The sequence below is a fragment of the Protopterus annectens genome, chromosome 7.part0, assembly GCF_019279795.1.
Source record: "Protopterus annectens isolate FY-2018-M chromosome 7.part0, PAN1.0, whole genome shotgun sequence".
Taxonomy (NCBI): Eukaryota; Metazoa; Chordata; order Ceratodontiformes; family Protopteridae; genus Protopterus; species Protopterus annectens.
Window position 1 is genome coordinate 583,744,391 of NC_056739.1, and position 19,660 is coordinate 583,764,050.

The following is a 19,660-nucleotide window of genomic DNA, read 5'->3' on the forward strand; positions in this document are numbered from 1 at the left end:
GGGGGGAAAATACACCACAATCTGTTCAGAAGACTTGGTATAATATCATATATAGATATGGTTCAAAATACAACACAAACTGTTCAGAAGACTTTGTATAATATAAAATATGGAAAAGGAGAAAATACAACACAAACTGTTCAGAAGACTTGGTATAATATAAAATATGCAGATGGGGGAAATACAACACAAACTGTTCAGAAGACTTGGTATAATATCAAATATAGAGATGGGGAAAATAGAACACAAACTGTTCAGAAGACTTGGAATAATATAAAATATGGAGATGGGGAAAATAGTACACAAACTATTCTGATGACTTGGTATAATATAAAATACGGAGATGGGGAAATTCAACACAAATTGTTCAGAAGACTTGGTATGATATAAAATATGGAGATGGGGGAAATAAAACACAAACTGTTCTGAAGACTTGGTATAATGTAAAATATGGAGATGGGGCTAATCCAACACAAACTGTTCAGAACACTTGGTATAATATAAAATATAGAGGTGAGGAAAATACAACAAAAACTATTCAGAAGACTTGGTATAATATAAAATATGGGGAAAGGGAAAACACAACACAAAGTGTTCAAAAGACTTGGTATAATATAAAATATGGAGATGGGGAAAATATAACAAATACTGTTCAGAAGACTTGGTACAATATAAAATATGGAGATGGGTGAAAATACAACACAAACTGTTCAGAAGACTTGGTATAAAATAAAATAAAAAGATGGGGAAAATACAACACAAACTGTTCAGAAGACTTCATATAATATATAACATGGAGATGGGGAAAGTACAACAAAACCTTTTCAGAAGAATTGGTATATTATAAAATATGGCGATGGGGGAAATACAACACAAACTGTCCGTAAGACTTGGTATAATATAAATTATAGACGTGGGGAAAATACAACACAAACTGTTCAGAAGACGTGGTATAATATAAAATATGGAGATGGGGGAAATGCAACAAATACTGTTCAGAAGACTTGGTATAATATAAAATATGGAGATGGGGAAAAAACAATACAAACTGTTCAGAAGACTTGGTATAATATAAAATATGGAGATGGGGCTAATCCAACACAAAATGTTCAGAACACTTGGTATAATATAAAATATGGAGATGGGGAAAATAAAACACAAACTGTTCAGAAGACTTGGTATAATATAAAATATGGAGATGGGGAAATACAACAAATACTGTTCTGAAGACTTGGTATAATATAAAATACAGAGATGGGGAAAATACAATACAAACTGTTCAGAAGACTTGGTATAATATAAAATATAGAGATGGGGAAAATACAACACAAACTGTTCAGAAGACTTGGTATAAAATATAAAATAAGGAGATGGGGAAAAAACAACACAAACTGTTCAGAAGACTTGGTATAATATAAAAGATGCAGATGGGGAAAATACAACACAAACTGTTCAGAAGGCTTGGTATGATATAAAATATGGAGATAGGAGAAATACAACACAAACTATTCAGAAGATATGGAATAATATAAAATATGGAGATGGGGAAAATACAACACAAACTGTCAAGAAGACTTGGTATAATATAAAATATGGAGATAGGAAAATACAACACAAACTGATCAGAAGACTTGGTATAACATAAAATATGGAAATGGGGGTAATACAAAGCAAACTATTAAGAAGTCTGGGTATAATTTAAAATATGGAGATGGTGAAAATGCAACACAAACTGTACAGAAAACTTGGTATAATATAAAATATGAAGATGAGGGAAAATTCAACACAAACTGTTCAGAAGACTTGGTATAATAAAAAATATGGAGATGGGGAAATACAACACAAACTGTTCAGAAGACTTGGTATAATATAAAATATGCAGATGGGGAAATACAACACAAACTGTTCAGAAAACTTGGTACAATATAAAATATGCAGATGGGAAAATACAACACAAACTGTTCAGAAGACTTGGTATGATATAAAATACAGAGGTGGGGAAAATACAACACAAACTGTTCAGAAGACTTGGTATGATATAAAATACAGAGGTGGGGAAAATACAACACAATCTGTTCAGAAGACTTGGTATAATATCATATATAGATATGGTTCAAAATACAACACAAACTGTTCAGAAGACTTGGTATAATATAAAATATGCAGATGGGGGAAATACAACACAAACTGTTCATAAGACTTGGAATAATATAAAATATGGAGATGGGGAAAATAGAACACAAACTATTCTGAAGACTTGGTATAATATAAAATACGGAGATGGGGAAATTCAACACAAATTGTTCAGAAGACTTGGTATGATATAAAATATGGAGATGGGGGAAATAAAACACAAACTGTTCTGAAGACTTGGTATAATGTAAAATATGGAGATGGGGCTAATCCAACACAAACTGTTCAGAACACTTGGTATAATATAAAATATAGAGGTGGGGAAAATACAACAAAAACTATTCAGAAGACTTGGTATAATATAAAATATGGGGAAAGTGAAAACACAACACAAAGTGTTCAAAAGACTTGGTATAATATAAAATATGGAGATGGGGAAAATACAACAAATACTGTTCAGAAGACTTGGTACAATATAAAATATGGAGATGGGTGAAAATACAACACAAACTGTTCTGAAGACTTGGTACAATATAAAATATGTAGATGGGGAAAATACAACACAAACTGTTCTGAAGACTTGGTATAATATAAAATATGGAGATGGGGAAAATACAACAAAAACTGTTCAGAAGACTTGATGCAACATAAAATACGGAGATTATGAAAATAAAACACAAACTGTTCAAAACAATTGGTATAATATAAAATATGGAGATGGGAGAAATACAACACAAACTATTCAGAAGACTTGGTATAATATAAAATATGGAGATGGCAGAAATACAACACAAACTGTTCAGAAGACTTGGTACAATATAAAATATGGAGATGGGGAAAAATGCAACAAAACTAGTCAGAAGACTTGGTATAATATAAAATATGGAGATGGGAGAAAATTTAACACAAACTGTTCAGAAGACTTGGTATAAAATAAAATAAAAAGATGGGGAAAATACAACACAAACTGTTCAGAAGACTTGGTGTAATATAAAATATGGAGATGGGGGAAATACAACACAAACTTTTCCGAAGACTTGGCATAATACAACATATGGAGATGGGGAAAATCCAACAAAACTAGTCAGAAGACTTGGTATAATATAAAATATGGAGATGGGAGAAAATTTAACACAAACTGTTCAGAAGACTTGGTATAAAATAAAATAAAAAGATGGGGAAAATACAGCACAAACTGTTCAGAAGACTTCATATAATATATAATATGGAGATGGGGAAAGTACAACAAAACCTTTTCAGAAGAATTGGTATATTATAAAATATGGCGAAGGGGGAAATACAACACAAACTGTCCGTAAGACTTGGTATAATATAAATTATAGACGTGGGGAAAATACAACACAAACTGTTCAGAAGACATGGTGTAATATAAAATATAGAGATGGGGAAAAAACAGCACAAACTGCTCAGAAGACTTTGTATAATATAAAATATGGAGATGGGGAAAATACAACACAAACTGTTCAGAAGACGTGGTAGAATATAAAATATGGAGATGGGGGAAATTACAACACAAACTGTGCAAAAGACTTGGTATCATAAGATATGGAGATGGGGGAAATACAACACAAACTATTCAGAAGACTTTGTATAACATAAAATATGGAGATGGGAAAATTCAACACAAACTGTTCTGAAGACTTGGTATGATATAAAATATGGAGATGGGAGAAATACAACACAAACTGTTCTGAAGACTTGGTATAATACAAAATATGGAGATGGGGCTAATCCAACACAAACTGTTCAGAAGACTTGGTATAATATAAAATATACAGATGGGGAAAATACAACACAAACTGTTCCAAAGACTTGGTATAATATAAAATATGGAGATGGGGGAAATATAACACAAACTGTTCAAAAGACTTGGTATAATATAACATATGGAGATGGGGAAAATATAACACAAACGGTTAAGAAGACTTGGTATAATATAAAATATGGAGATGGGGGAAATACATCACAAACTGTTCTGAAGACGTGGTATAATATAAAATATGGAGATGGGAGAAATTACAACATAAACTGTACAAAAGACTTGATATCATATAAGATATGGAGATGGGGGAAATACAACACAAACTATTCAGAAGACTTTGTATAATATAAAATATGAGGAAAAGGGAAATATAATACAAACTGTTTCGAAGACTTGATATAATATCAAATATGGAGATGGCGAAAATTCAACACAAATTGTTCAGAAGACTTGGTATGATATAAAATATGGAGATGGAGAAATACAACACAAACTGTTCTGGAGACTTGTTATAATATAAAACATGGAGATGGGGTAAATACAACACAAACTTTTTAGAAGATGTGGTATAATATAAAATATGGAGATTGGGTAAAATACAACACAAACTGTACAAAAGACTTGGTATCATACAAGATATGGGGGAAATACATCACAAACTATTCAGAAGACTTTGTTTAATATAAAATATGGAGAAGGGGAAATATAAAACAAACTGTTCAGAATACTTGGTATAATATCAAATATGGAGATAGGGAAATTCAACACAAATTGTTCAGAAGACTTGGTATGATATGAAATATGGAGATGGGGGAAATACAGCACAAACTATTCAGAAAACTTGGTATAATATAAAATATGGAGATGGAGAAAATATAACACAAACTGTTCAGAACACTTGGTATAATATCAAATATGGAGAGGGGGAAAATACACCACAAACTGTTCGGAAGACTGGGTATAATATACATTATAGACATGGGGAAAATACAACACAAACTGTTCAGAAGACTTGGTATAATACAAAATATAGAGATGGGGATAATGCAACACAACCTGCTCAGAAGACTTGGTAGAATATACAATATGGAGATGGGGGAAAATACAACACAAACTGTTCAGAAGACTTGGATAATATAAAATATGGAGATGGGGAAAATACAACACAAACGGTTAAGAAGACTTGGTATAATATAATATATGGAGATGGGGGAAATTACAACATAAACTGCACAAAAGAGTTGGTATCATATAAGATATGGAGATGGGGAAAATACAACACAAACTGTTCCGAAGACTTGGTATAATATAAAATATGAAGAGGGGGAAAATACAACACAAACTATTCAGAAGACTTGGTATAATATAAAATATGGAGCAGGGGGAAATATAACAAACTGTTCAGAAGACTTGGTATAATATCAAATATGGAGATGGGGAAAATACAACACAAACTGTTCAGAACACTTGGTATAATATAAAATATGAAGAGGGGGAAAATACAACACAAACTATTCAGAAGACTTGGTATAATACAAAATATGGAGAAGGGGGAAATATAACAAACTGTTCAGAAGACTTGGTATAATATAAAACATGGAGATGGGGAAAATACAACACAAACAGTTAAGAAGACTTGGTATAATATAAAATATAGAGATGTGGGAAATACATCACAAACTGTTCTGAAGACCTGTTATAATTTAAAATATGGAGATGGGGTAAATACAACACAAACTGTTCAGAAGACATGGTATAATATAAAATATGGAGATGGGGGAAAATACAACACAAACTGTACAAAAGACTTGGTATCATATAAGATATGGAGATGGGGGAAATACATCACAAACTATTCAGAAGACTTTGTTTAATATAAAATATGGAGAAGGGGAAATCTAAAACAAACTGTTCAGAATACTTGGTATAATATCAAATATGGAGAGGGGGAAAATACAACACAATAATACAAAATATGGAGATGGGGGAAAATCCAACAAAACTATTCAGAAGACTTGGTATAATATAAAATATGGAGAGGGGGAAAATACACAAACTGTTTGGAAGACTGGGTATAATATACATTATAGACATGGGGAAAATACAACACAAACTGTTAAGAAGACTTGGTATAATATACTATATGGAGATGGGGGAAATTACAACATAAACTGTACAAAAGAGTTGGTATCATATAAGATATGGAGAGGGGGAAAATACAACATAAACTATTCAGAAGACTTGGTATAATACAAAATATGGAGATGGGGAAAATCCAACAAAACTATTCAGAAGACTTGGTACAATATAAAATATGGAGATGGGGGAAATACAACACAAACTGTTCAGAAGGCTTTGTATAATAATCAAATACGGAGATGGGGAAATTCAACACAAATTGTTCAGAAGACTTGGTATGATATAAAATATGGAGATGGGGGAAAATACAACATAAACTGTTCAGAAGACTTGGTATAATATAAACTATGGCGATGGGGAAAGTACAATACAAACGGTTCAGCAGAATTGTTATAATATAAAATATAGTGGCGAGGAAAATACAACACAAACTGTTCAGAAGACTTGGTATAATATAAAATATAGACATGGTGAAAACACAACACAAACTGTTCAGAAGACTTGGTATAATATAAAATATGGAGCTGAATTAAAATACAAAACAAATTGTTCAGAAGACTTGGTATAACATAGAATATGGAGATGGGGAAATACAACACAAACTGTTCAGAAGACTTGGTATAATATAAAACATGGAGATGGGGAAAATACAACACAAACAGTTAAGAAGACTTGGTATAATATAAAATATGGAGATGGGGGATATACAACACAAACAATTCATAAGGCTTGGTATAATATAAAATATGGAGATGTGGAAAATACAAAACAAAATGTTCAGAAGACTTGGTATAATATAGAATATGGAGATGGGTAAAATAAAAAAAACAAACTGTTCAGAACACTTGGTATAATAGAAAATATGGAGATGGTGAAAGTACATCACAAACTGTTCAGAAGACTTGGTATAATATAAAATCTGGAGATGGGGAAATACAACACAAACAATTAAAAAGACTTGGTATAATATAAAATATGGAGATGTGGGAAATACATCACAAACTATTCCGAAGGCTTCTTATAATATAAAATATGGAGATGGGGTAAATACAACACAAAATATTCAGAAGACTTGATATAATATAAAATATGGAGACGGGGGAAATACAACACAAACTGTTCTGAAGACTTGGTATAATATAAAATATGGAACACAAACTGTTCTGAAGACTTGGTATAATATAAAATATGGAGACTGGGAAAATAAAACACAAACTGTTCAAACTACTTGGTATAATATAAAATATGGAGATGGGGGAAAATACAACACAAACTATTCAGAAGACTTGATATAATATAAAATATGGAGATGGGGAAAATCCAACAAAACTATTCAGAAGACTTGGTATAATATAAAATATGGAGATTGGGGAAAATACACCACAAACTGTTCAGATGACTTGGTATAATATAAAATATGGAGATGGGGAAAATACAACACAAACTATTCAGAAGACTTGGTATAATATAAAATATGGAGATGGGGGAAATACAACACAAACTGTTCAGAAGACTTGGTATAAAAATTCGGAGACAGGGGAAAATACAAAACAAACTGTTCAAAAGACTTGATATATTATAAAAAATGGAGATGGGGGAAAATACAACAAAAACTGTTCAGAATACTTGGTATAATATAACATATATAGATGGGGATATACAACACAAACTGTTCTGAAGACTTGGCATAATATAAAATATGGAGATGGGGAAAACACAACAGAAACAGTTAAGAAGACTTGGTATATCATAAAATATGGAGATGGGGAAAATACAACACAAACTGTTCACAAGACTTGGTATAATATCAAATATGGAGATGGGGAAATACAACAAAAACAGTTAAGAAGACTTGGTATATCATAAAATATGGAGATGGGGAAAATACAACACAAACTATTCAGAAGACTTGGTATAATACAAAATATGGAGATGGGGGAAATACAACCGAAACAAACTGTTCAGAAGACTTGGTACAATATAAAATATGGAGATGGGGAAAATACAACACAAACTGTTAAAAAGACTTGCTATAATATAAAATATGGAGATGGGGAAAAATACAACACAAACTGTTCAGAAGACTTGGTATAATATAAAATACAGAGATGGGGAAAATACAGCAAAAACTGCTCAGAAGACTTGGTATAATATAAAATATGGACATGGGGAAAATACAACACAAACTGTTCACAAGACTTGGTATAATATCAAATATGGAGATGGGGAAAATACAACAAAAACTGTTCCGAAAACTTGTTATAATATAAAATATGGAGATGGGGTAAATACAACACAAACTGTTCAGAAGATGTGGTATAATATAAAATGTGGAGATGGGGAAAATTACAACACAAACTGTACAAAAGACTTGGTATCATATAAGATATGGAGATGGTGGAAATACAACACAAACTATTCAGAAGACTTTTGTATAATATCAAATATGGAGATGGGGAAATACAACACAAATTGTTCTGAAGACTTGGTATAATACACAATATGGAGATGGGGAAAAAATACAAACTGTTCAGAAGACTTGGTGCAATATAAAATATGGAGATGGGGGAAATACAACACAAACTATTCAGAAGACTTGGTATAATACAAAATATGGAGATGGGGAAAATACAACACAAACTGTTAAAAAGACTTGCTATAATATAAAATATGGAGAAGGGGAAAACAAACCGCTCAGAAGACTTGCTATAATACAAAAAATGGAGATGGGGAAAATACAACACAAACTGTTCAGAACACTTCGTATAATATAAAATATAGAGATGGGGAAAATAAAAGAAAAACTATTCAGAAAACTTGGTATAATATAAAATATGGAGATGGGGGAAAATACAACACAAACTATTCAGAAGACTTGGTATAATATAAAATATGGGGATGGGGAAAATACAACACAAACTGTTCAGAAGACTTGGTATAATATAAAACATGGAGATGGAGAAAATAGAACACAAACTGTTCAGATGACTTGGTATAATATAAAATATGGAAATGGGGGGAAAAACAATACAAACTGTTCAGAAGGCTTGGTATAATATAAAATAAGGAGATGAGGAAAATACAACACAAAATATTCAGAACACTTGGTATAATATAAAATATGGAGATGTGGAAAATACAAAACAAACTGTTCAGAAGACTTGGTATAATATAAAATACGGAGATGGGGAAAATACAACACAAACTGTTCAGAAGACTTGGTATAATATAAAATATGCAGATGGGGAAAATACAACACAAACTGTTCAGAAGACTTGGAATAATATAAAATATGGAGATAGGAAAATACAACACAAACTTCTCAGAAGATATGGTGTAATATAAAATATGTAGATGGGGAAATACAACACAAACTGTTCAGAAGACTTGGTATAGTATAAAATATGGAGATGGGGGAAAATGCAACACAAACTGTTCAGGAGACTTGGCATAATATAAATATGGAGATAGGAAAATACAAGACAAACTGTTCAGAAGACTTGGTATAGTATAAAATATGGAGATGGGGGAAAATGCAACACAAACTGTTCAGAAGACTTGGCATAATATAAAATATGTAGATGGGGAAATACAACACAAACTGCTCAGAAGATATGGTGTAATATAAAATATGGAGATGGGGAAATACAACACAAACTGTTCAGAAGACTTGGTATAATATAAAATATGGAGATGGGGAAAGTACAACACAAACTGTTCAGCAGAATTTGTATAATATAACATATGGTGGCAGGGGAAAATACAACACAAACTGTTCAGAAGACTTGGCATAATATAAAATATGGAGATGGATGAAAATTTAACACAAACTGTTCAGAAGACTTGGTATAATATAAAATATAGAGATGGGGAAAATACAGCACAAACTGTTCAGAAGACTTGGTATAATATAAAATATAGAGATGGGGAAAATACAGCAAAAACTGCTCAGAAGACTTGGTATAATATAAAATATGGACATGGGGAAAATACAACACAAACTGTTCACAAGACTTGGTATAATATCAAATATGGAGATGCGGGAAATACACCACAAACTGTTCCGAAAACTTGTTATAATATAAAATATGGATATGGGGAAAATACAACACAAACTGTTCAGAAGAATTGGTGTAATATAAAATATGGAGACGGGAAATACAACACAAACTGTTCAAGACTTGGCATAATATAAAATATGGAGATGGGGAAAATAGAACACAATCTGTTCAGAAGACTTGGTATAATATAAAATATGGGGATTGGGAAAATACAACACAAACTGTTCAGAAGACTTAGAATAATATAAAATACGGAGATAGGAAAATTCAGCACAAACTGCTCAGAAGACATGGTGTAATATAAAATGTGGAGATGGGGGAAATACAATGCAAACTATTAAGAAAACTTGGCATAATATAAAATAAGGAGATGGTGAAAATGCAGCACAAACTGTTCAGAAGACTTGGTATAATATAAAATATGGAAATGGGGAAAATACAACACAATCTCTTCAGAAGACTTGGTATAATATAAAATATGGAGATGGGGAAAAAATATGGAGATGGGGAAAATAAAACACAAACTGTTCAGAAGACATGGCATAATATAAAATGTGGAGATAGGAAAATACAACACAAACTGTTCAGAAGACCATGTATAATATAAAATATGGAGATGGGGAAAACACAACACAAATTGTTCAGAAGATTTGGTATAAAATATGGAGATGGGGAAAATACAACACAAATTGTTCAGAAGATTTGGTATAATATCAAATATAGAGATGGTTGAAAATATAACACAAACTGTTCAGAAGACTTGGTACAATATAAAATATGACCCAGTGATTACTGGAATAAGTTCAGGGGGCATGGAGTAGCTGGTTGACCTGGCAAAAATGGGGCACAAGAGCTGGGCTTATAATAATGAAGGCAGGGTGGGAGAAAAAAAAAAGGATGACTTGTAAGGCACAAAGTACTGCATGATAATTACAAAATCCAATCAAAGGAGCTTAGAAAGACTGAGAAGGGAGATTACTCTGTCACAAAGGAACAGCAAGGTACAGATGACTTAGGATATTTGTATGGAAAATTTCTGCACAGGTATATTGATACTCCAAGTCCACATAGGCTCCTCCAGAAGATTTTCCTTCAAGTGCAGAATACAAGCTCTTTACATTTGTAATTGACTTGTAAATACCTACTTGTTGTAATAGACCCACCATCCATTTTAGCAATGATAGGGACTATACATTTGTAAACTTTTAATAATGGTTATATATAATTTCTGTTTTTCATCTTCTAAATTGTATCATCAAATACTTTGTTTTCATGTACTCTTCTTGTACTATAACAACCTGTTATTTTATACATTGTATCTACGGAGCTTTTGTCCCCAGGACTCTATTGAAAATGGCCTCTTTTGGCCCAATGGACCATCCTGGCAAACAAACTTCAAATAAAAAAAAATAAACTAGGAGATGGGAAGGGAATGAAAAGGGAGACTAGGAACACAGTTTCTGGGAATGTGTAACATTGGCAAAGTTTAAGAGTTTTTAGTGAATGTCCTAACACAAATGTTGGGGTCGGACGCTTTTAAAGGAGTATGAATAATAGCATGTTTTGAGAGTTATTTTGTGCTCAGAATATTCTAAGTACACTGATAGTATACTGAACTATGCAAGATATGCATCTCTCCTTTTAATTTTACAATTGTATAAATTGTTCAAAGCTTTCATTCAAATCTGAAGGTGTAATTCTATTTCATTTCTATCACATGACGTACATTCCTGGCATTAACCGTGTTTAGCTTCTTTCAATTACAAGTCAAGGAACCTACTAAATTTCCCCAAAATGATGTTCTCCTTCATATCTACTCATCTTTAACTCCCCCTCTCCGAGCTTTCTCCTTATTCACCTTACATATATATTTTTCATACAGTCTCAGTTGGTTTCTAGGATATCCCAGCCCTGTTAAATGTAGAGCATCATTTCAGTTTGGGTAAGTATCTTCCAACCTGACTCACTGACAGACAACTCAGCAATAAATCTACTTGTTAATTTCAGATGGTCATGAACTCAACTGGATAAAAAAGTGAAATGCCCCGCATACGCTCTGAACTTATACATGCCATCTTCATGGCAGCTCAAACATGAAAAAAGTAAATTTTCTCAACAAAGAAATCTTTATCAGCAGGGATTTTATCTAGGAAAAGTGAAAAGTTTGACATTGGCAAGTTGAAAGAAACTAGGCATTAACTCACATGGTTTGCACTCACTGAAGTATAGGGAAGTCAATAAATAAATGGTGAATTTCTACCTGTACCTATGACCAGCATCTTTGTACCCACACACATTTACATATGCATACATATACATATTTAGATACAAGTACAAATCCTACTCTACAAATATAAAACTGTGCTTTAGTCACTTGAAAAGTAAAAAAAAAAAACAAATAATGATAGCATAGGTCCCATCAAAAAAAAAAAAAAAAAAAAAGTAAAAATAATATTTCTAAAACCTGCCTGTGAGCAGTTTTTCAAATAAATGCATACAAAAAGCAAATCTGCAGACTCCATGAATCAAACACCCAACAAGCATCTAGTCTACAAAACACCAGACTCTGCATTTCAAACAGCCATAGAACAAATCTAAATTCTAAACCAGGTTCTTAAAAACATTATAAAATATAAATATAATTTACAACATGATGAAATCAAATTAAGCAGCAAACACTCTGGGCTTCCTTCAGCTGAAATTGCAAAACAAGCCCGCTCATAGTTCCACTTCTCCTGAGATGGTAAAAATTTATATTTGAAAATTGTGTACAAGATTTTACCTTCAGTGATCTTATACCACTGTGATCGTTCCACTTTCCCTATCTGATTTGTTGAAATTGTCTTTCATATAATCTTTTCCTCATGAAGTATAAATTTAGACTGCATGAAAAAGCAAAAGAAAAATTTATTTTGCTGTCCTCCAAGAGTCAGTACATCAAAGTAAGGGCTTATGGAGATGCAGGGACTTCCCCCCAAAAAATATGTAGTTTTGTTGTATTTTGTATATTTTACTCTTTTTTTTTAAATAACTGACAATGTACTAATATTTATGAAAATCTTATTTCATACTACTGTAGAAGTGTTTATAACATGCACACTATCTTTTCAGTGTCAATCTCAGTACACTGTGATTTTAATACAGCTTTGCTTCATAAGCAAATAGGTTCTGATTTAACTGAATTATATAGGTTTAGCTGATTTCACTTAATGTTCTAACACAATGGTGGTTTTAAACAGTACCATACCTTAATTGGGAAATAATCCCGATGGTGCTTCCATACTGCCCATCTTCTGACCCAGTCAAATCTCCGACCTCCTACAAAGACATATGGCTTACTTATAAAGTGCAAAATACATAAAAAGCCTTCCATGTACACTCAAGTCAGTGAATTTCAGAAGATGATGTGTATAAAAGTAGTTATATTCTATCACTGTATAAATATTCTACTGCAACAGGGAGTACTGGTAGCTGAAGAAAAAACAGCTATTATCACCCCCCCCCCGCAAAAATAAAGAAATTATGACAACAAAATATGAAGCTGGTTTAAGTCTCAATGTGAAGCTAGACTTTGTTTGTGGCTGGCTAGAATAATTCCTTATGGAAATTAAAAAAAATCCAACAGGCAACTTGCTGTGCAATATTCTGGCAAACAACAACAACAGGCTGTAACAACCAAACAGGACAGAAGACAAAGTGCAGGAGACCTTGCTAATGCCACATGTAGTACCATGCAACCAAATGCTGCCTATGTAGAGCGTGTCTTGCTAGTGCTTGTGCCATGGTGCACAAAGTCACAGCCACAGCAGAGATTCAAAGGTGCATAACAAAAAAAGGCAAAACTCCACAGCAGGTGGCATCACCATTCTCAGTGTATGACTTGTCCCATGAGGGGAATGAATGGATCTCATACTGCAACAGAATGGGAAGCTTACCTGTCTTGTGTGCATAGGGAGTTAAGCAACTTTTAGGGGGAAAAATATTGAATATAATTGGTCTTCTAGAGTACATACTATTTCCAAGACTGACTTCAAGGAAACTGCTTTGAAATTAGTCATGCAATCAGGCGGCAAGTTATAAAGTTCTGCTTTAATTGCAATACAATCTGTACCACTATTAAAAAAATAAATACGTGAAGGAGAACTCTTGGATATTTCCTGCAAGAATGGAATTTGGATAACAGCATACACAGTGAAACTGCACATTACCGTACCTTGTTCCGGTGTGTTCCAGTCAAAGAATAACCAAGTGCCGTACACAACAGGTATTATCCATAGAGACGTAAACATCAAGTAGATGAACAGCAGTGCAAAGGAAAACCCTATTAAAAACAATTAAAAATAAGTATAATCATACAATGAAATGCAGCTTTCAGTAGTAAGCATGTCTTTCTCCTGCCAGACACAATTTAAATCTACCTATCAGAAACAGGAACAGAGAAAACCCCAATGTCCCCAGACAGCTTTCTACAAGCCTAAATGAAGGTCACATTAACTGTAATCTCTTGTGCAGACTACAATGGGCAGTTTGGAAAGAGATGCTCATCATCTAAATGTAATTAAAATGACAGCATGAAGCATAATCCAGATACCACAGTAGGAAAAAAATACTGCAAGAGAAACCAAGGGAAAAATACTTGCTAAGTGTTTAAAATTTTCAAACTGCAAATTGACCTTCCTCCAGTAATTAGAGGGGAAGATTTGCAGGTTCATCTTTAAAGAGGCGCTCATTAACCCTCAACTGCTTTTCTGCATGGTTCCAGTCTGCCATATGCTGACTAGCTTCATTACACGAATTTCAAATAAAAAAAACAAAAAAAAAAATCCAGTAATGAAATACAATAGGGTGTTTCTCTAAATGATTTTGCTAAAATGTTCCAATAAATTATGATGAGTTAACTCTGTGATGAAAGATTTGTCAGGCAGCCAACATGTCTTTAGTATATAAGGTTGTCACCCACTCTGACATGACCTGCATACGAGCATAACTGAAGGTGGCTGAAGCCTGATTATAACCAAATACAGATAAGGAATAATTTGTTTGAGTATGATACCCTCTCTTCTGGGATAAAAAAGCACCACACCTGCTACTGTGCCCAACCAAAGTTGTACACACAGAGCAAATAAGTGAATATGGAAATGCCAGACCATGCAAAAAGCACTATGTTGTTATATTGGTGCTACTCAGCCAGGTATATGTACAACACTCATCAATGGGAACTAACACTTGCATTCATGGCCCCTCTTCTGAAGAGAATAACACCTGCCATATACATCTTCACACTACATATCATAACAAAAGGATGCTACACCATTAGTTGTATAATGATTGCAGCAGACTGTTGGCTGAATAGCCTATTAAATATTAAGTATATATAAAAACACTAAAGCTTATACATGTACATATACATAATACGTGTACTGTTTCCCACTCCTGCATTCTACTTCATGCCTCTGCACCCTTATCCAGCCACCTGAAAATCTTATAAAGGCAGATCAATCTGTCCAATACAAGCTCTCAGCAGCTCACCCAAGCTAAGCATCATACTCTAGTGTCTCCAGTTTGGGACAGTTGTCTGTTTACATTCATCTAGCAAGGCAAATTTCTGTGTACACGCCCTTATTCAAGCCTAGATGCTCTTATGCTATTTGGCCTACAAAAGCAAATATGGAGGACCTCAAAAAATGACGCAAGATTTGCAGTGGTCATCACACTAGTAATTCTCTTGTTATCTCTCATGGTAATCATCCATCAACCACTGCATGGGCATCCTGGCCATTTATCTGTGATTAAAGCCATGGTCCAGGTCCTTCCTCCCATGGCAACTAGAGTGGTCATCTTTTCATATGCAATGGGTAGTCTGGTCTGTGACATCTAGAAATTGTGTTATAATCACAATTTCATCAGAGACTTACTTTTAGTAGGTCTGGGCCAATGTTATATTTTACTTATGCGAGTCATGTTTTGGAATGAAACTCTGTACTCATGTCTGCAATATTTTGTCATACATGCGGGCTTTTAAACCAGAAAAGTTAAGAGATGGAAAAAGTGCCTTTATTAGGCTGTGTTCCAAAGACCAAATTACCACTGGAACAGCTACAAACAAATGCAATCTGAGGGTCATGCTGCTCAGTGCTAGAAGTCTAAATCTCAAAATGCACTCACTCAAGGCACACATTAAAATGGAGAACATCGACATTTGTGCTGTAACAGAAACCTGGTTCAAGCCAGCAGAAAGCACCCCTGCACTACCAGGCTATAACTTATTCCACACCTTTTGGCCCCAGAACTTGGACCGAAGCTCCAAAGGTGGTAGTGTTTCCATATCCATAAAAGATGTGCACACCTCCAGACTGGCTGGTAGCCCAACAAAATGCATCAGAGACACTTCAGGTGCAGCTAACAATGGGTAAGACAGTGATTCAGGTCATAGCCTGCTATAGGTCCCCAACCATGTCCCAAGACACACACTCCACATTCCTAAGCACCCTGGAGAATATTAGGGTACAACCTAACACTCTCATACTGGACGACTTCAACTACCCCTCCATTAACTGGGAAAACTACTCATGTACCAGTACACTTGCCAATGTTTCCTGGAATTCATTTTTTCCAATGTCCTGGACCAGCTTGTTCTTACCCCCCACTAGAGGTAGCAACATCCTTAACCTGGTCATTACTAACATGGGCAACTGTTGCTCTACACCAATAGTCAACTCCTCCCTGGTTAGATCAGACCACAAACTAATCACCTTGTAAATCCACATCCCTCCCACCCCCCCCCCATCCCCCTGTAAAGGTAACCACCATGAAAAACTTCTCCAAAGCTAACTTTGGGCTCCTAAAAACAGAGGTGGCTAACTTCACAGCACCCATGCAAATGGAGAATAGCTGCATGACCGCTGAATCATACACCAATGCACGGATCTCGCCATACCCAATAGAAGTCCAGGCCAACACAGAGGGACGCTGCCTGACAAAGTTCACAGATGATTGAAAGTTGGAAGCTATTATTTACTCCTCAAGTGATGCTTACCATCCTACAGAATGGCCTCACTGAGATGAATGACTGCTGTCAGAACCATGGACTTTAGCTCAATGCGACCAGTACTACTGTATAAAACAGAAACCTGGAAAGTAAAGGCAGAGTAGCTGAGGGATCTAGAGGGGATGGAAATGAAGTGCCGGAGATGGGTGGTAGGATGTACACTGTGGGACTGATGAAAAAATGAGGACATAACAGCAGAAGCCAAAGTAGCTCCAATTACAGAAAAGATCAAAGAAAACACATTATGGTGGTTTGGGTATATGTGCAGAACTTCTAAGTTGAAGTAATGCAGATTCCTTTATGGCTGTAGCACTTCTAATCAACTCTTAATCCCTGCAAAGCTACTGGAGGCTTTGTGGGAATTTACCACAACAGTCATATATTTTTGACCTGGAGAATACATATTCACCATAACCTCAGAATGTCTCATGGGGGATATTACAACAGTCTAGTGCCCTACAACTGCTGAATACCATCCTGTTCTTATACCTGAAGAATAACAGTTGTGTCAGCATTAAGCCAAACAAATTCAATGTGGGTATTGGACTCTACCAACAGTGTGCCATATTTCTTTCCTGCTATTCATGATTTTCATGGACTGAATAGGAAGTCTCATCTGAGATTTGAATAACATCCAGTCTGAGGATGTGCGGACTGCATTTCAGTTTCCAGGTGATAGTGATCTGTTGACCTTGAGTGACTGATCACTGGTGTGCACTGGAGGGGTTCATCACGATTCAAACAAAAATCAGCACCTCTAAATTAAAGGGGTCATGGTTCTCTTCCAGTAAATAGTGACTTACTGTCTGCATGTGACAGGGTAACCACTATCTAAAGTGGAGAATTTGAGTAACTTGGGGTCCCATTAACGAACAAAAATGGAAGGCAGTGGGATATTCACCAGCAGATGGGTGCTGCAGGAAATGGCTGTTGTGTTGAAGCACCAGGTAATCATACAATAAAATTGTAAAATGTCCTTTTTGTGCTAGAGTTAATCTGTCCCATTTGGTTTGTGACTGAGCTTACTTATTCCATGATCAATAATTATATATTACCCCTAATAAGAATAACTGGGATCATATCATAGATAATATGAGGGAGGCTTGCATGGGATAAAGCATTTAGGAGCTGCCTCTGTCCATTAGTAGTACAGGGGCAGTTCTCTAGTAAATTTTCGTTGCCCATCCACAGATTCAAGCTGCACCCGAATATAAAAAGGGATGACCTTTGTTTTACATGGGTTCCACAGCAGCAGCATACAGTCTGACACAATATGGAACCTGCCAATCAAAGAAAATTCTAGAGTTCAGTAATACTATTTCAGGTTAAGGGCAGTCAAAAGGCATGATCTTGGCACCTAATGAGGATACCCTTGGGGGCCTCCTGTAAGTGCTGCACTAGCTAGGCATGGCTCAATGGGAAGAGGCCACTGGGTAGGACCAGGGCGCACCAAAAATAATTTCACTCTCTCTTACTTAAGAATGTCTAGGGATCCCACATTATCAGCTGAAAACTATTTATGGGGAGACAGAAGTCTTGTCTGCCCTGCTCTTTCTTCCTTCCTACCACATTGGCCTTCACTAGGAATGGTTTTGAAAATGGACGGATTAGATATACCTAACTTTTTTGGGTTTCCAACTTTCTCCTGCAAACAATACACATTAGGATTTGTCCCCATGTCCATTTTCATATTAAAGAGTTTTTTTTTATTGTCACACGTTTGAAGTAAATCTCATATACACCGTTACAAAAATTTGTGAAGCCCCAGAACTTGAAAAGCATCGTTTTGAAATGAAATGAAAATTCCAGCTTTTCTTTGGCTGCAGTCATTGATAAAGCTCACTTACAGTCTTCAGTCATATTAGTGGTGGAACTTTCTACGTGTTTTTTTTTTATCATGGCTTTCCTAATGGAACCCCTGCAGAAACCTCAGTTTTAACATACTTGGGGGAATGGTACGTCACCCCTGCCTCTAAAACAACTTTCATACTTCTTCAGTGTTCTGTAAGGAATTGCTCATGACACTCAGACTCCTTATTTAAAAAATACTTTATGCCTTTTGCATTAAAATGGGAAGCTGCAGGGTGTTGCTCTGTATCACTAGGAAACTGAATGTTTTTTGCTTTGCTGTTGCCTTTTCTGGAAATGTCTTGTAGCTGTTTGCACAGCTTAAAAAAATAATTTCATGTTTATTTCCATTTGCCAAACCCGATCCCTACCAAAATAATGGCAATCCATCGATTCCCTACCCGATTAAAGTTACTCCTGTTTTGCTACACATATACTGATCCAGCAATTTCATATTATCTTGTAAAAATAATTACACTACTGTTCATACCTTTGGACTTTAAGGTCAGATGGGTGCAGTTTTAAAACAGCACATGTTTTTATAGCTAATTTTTCTTAAACACGTTCATAAAAATAATGGATAAAGCCATACAAAATGCCAAATCCATTTCAACTCTAAAGTATCACTGAGCTTATTTCTCTGGGTCA

General features: G+C 34.6%; 1 protein-coding gene across 3 annotated transcripts in view; it reads right to left on the reverse strand.

Annotated features, from left to right (window-relative positions):
• The window catches only part of MOGAT3 (monoacylglycerol O-acyltransferase 3), a 208,640-nt gene that overhangs the window by 177,655 nt on the left and 11,325 nt on the right, over window positions 1-19,660 (reverse strand). For all 3 annotated transcript variants that reach the window (XM_044077169.1, XM_044077170.1, XM_044077171.1), the window contains exons 3-4: window positions 14,330-14,437; window positions 13,364-13,434 (exon numbers count right to left, since the gene is read on the reverse strand). In XM_044077169.1, the coding sequence (XP_043933104.1) occupies window positions 13,364-13,434; window positions 14,330-14,437 (179 nt within the window). The remainder of the gene's footprint in view (window positions 1-13,363; window positions 13,435-14,329; window positions 14,438-19,660) is intronic.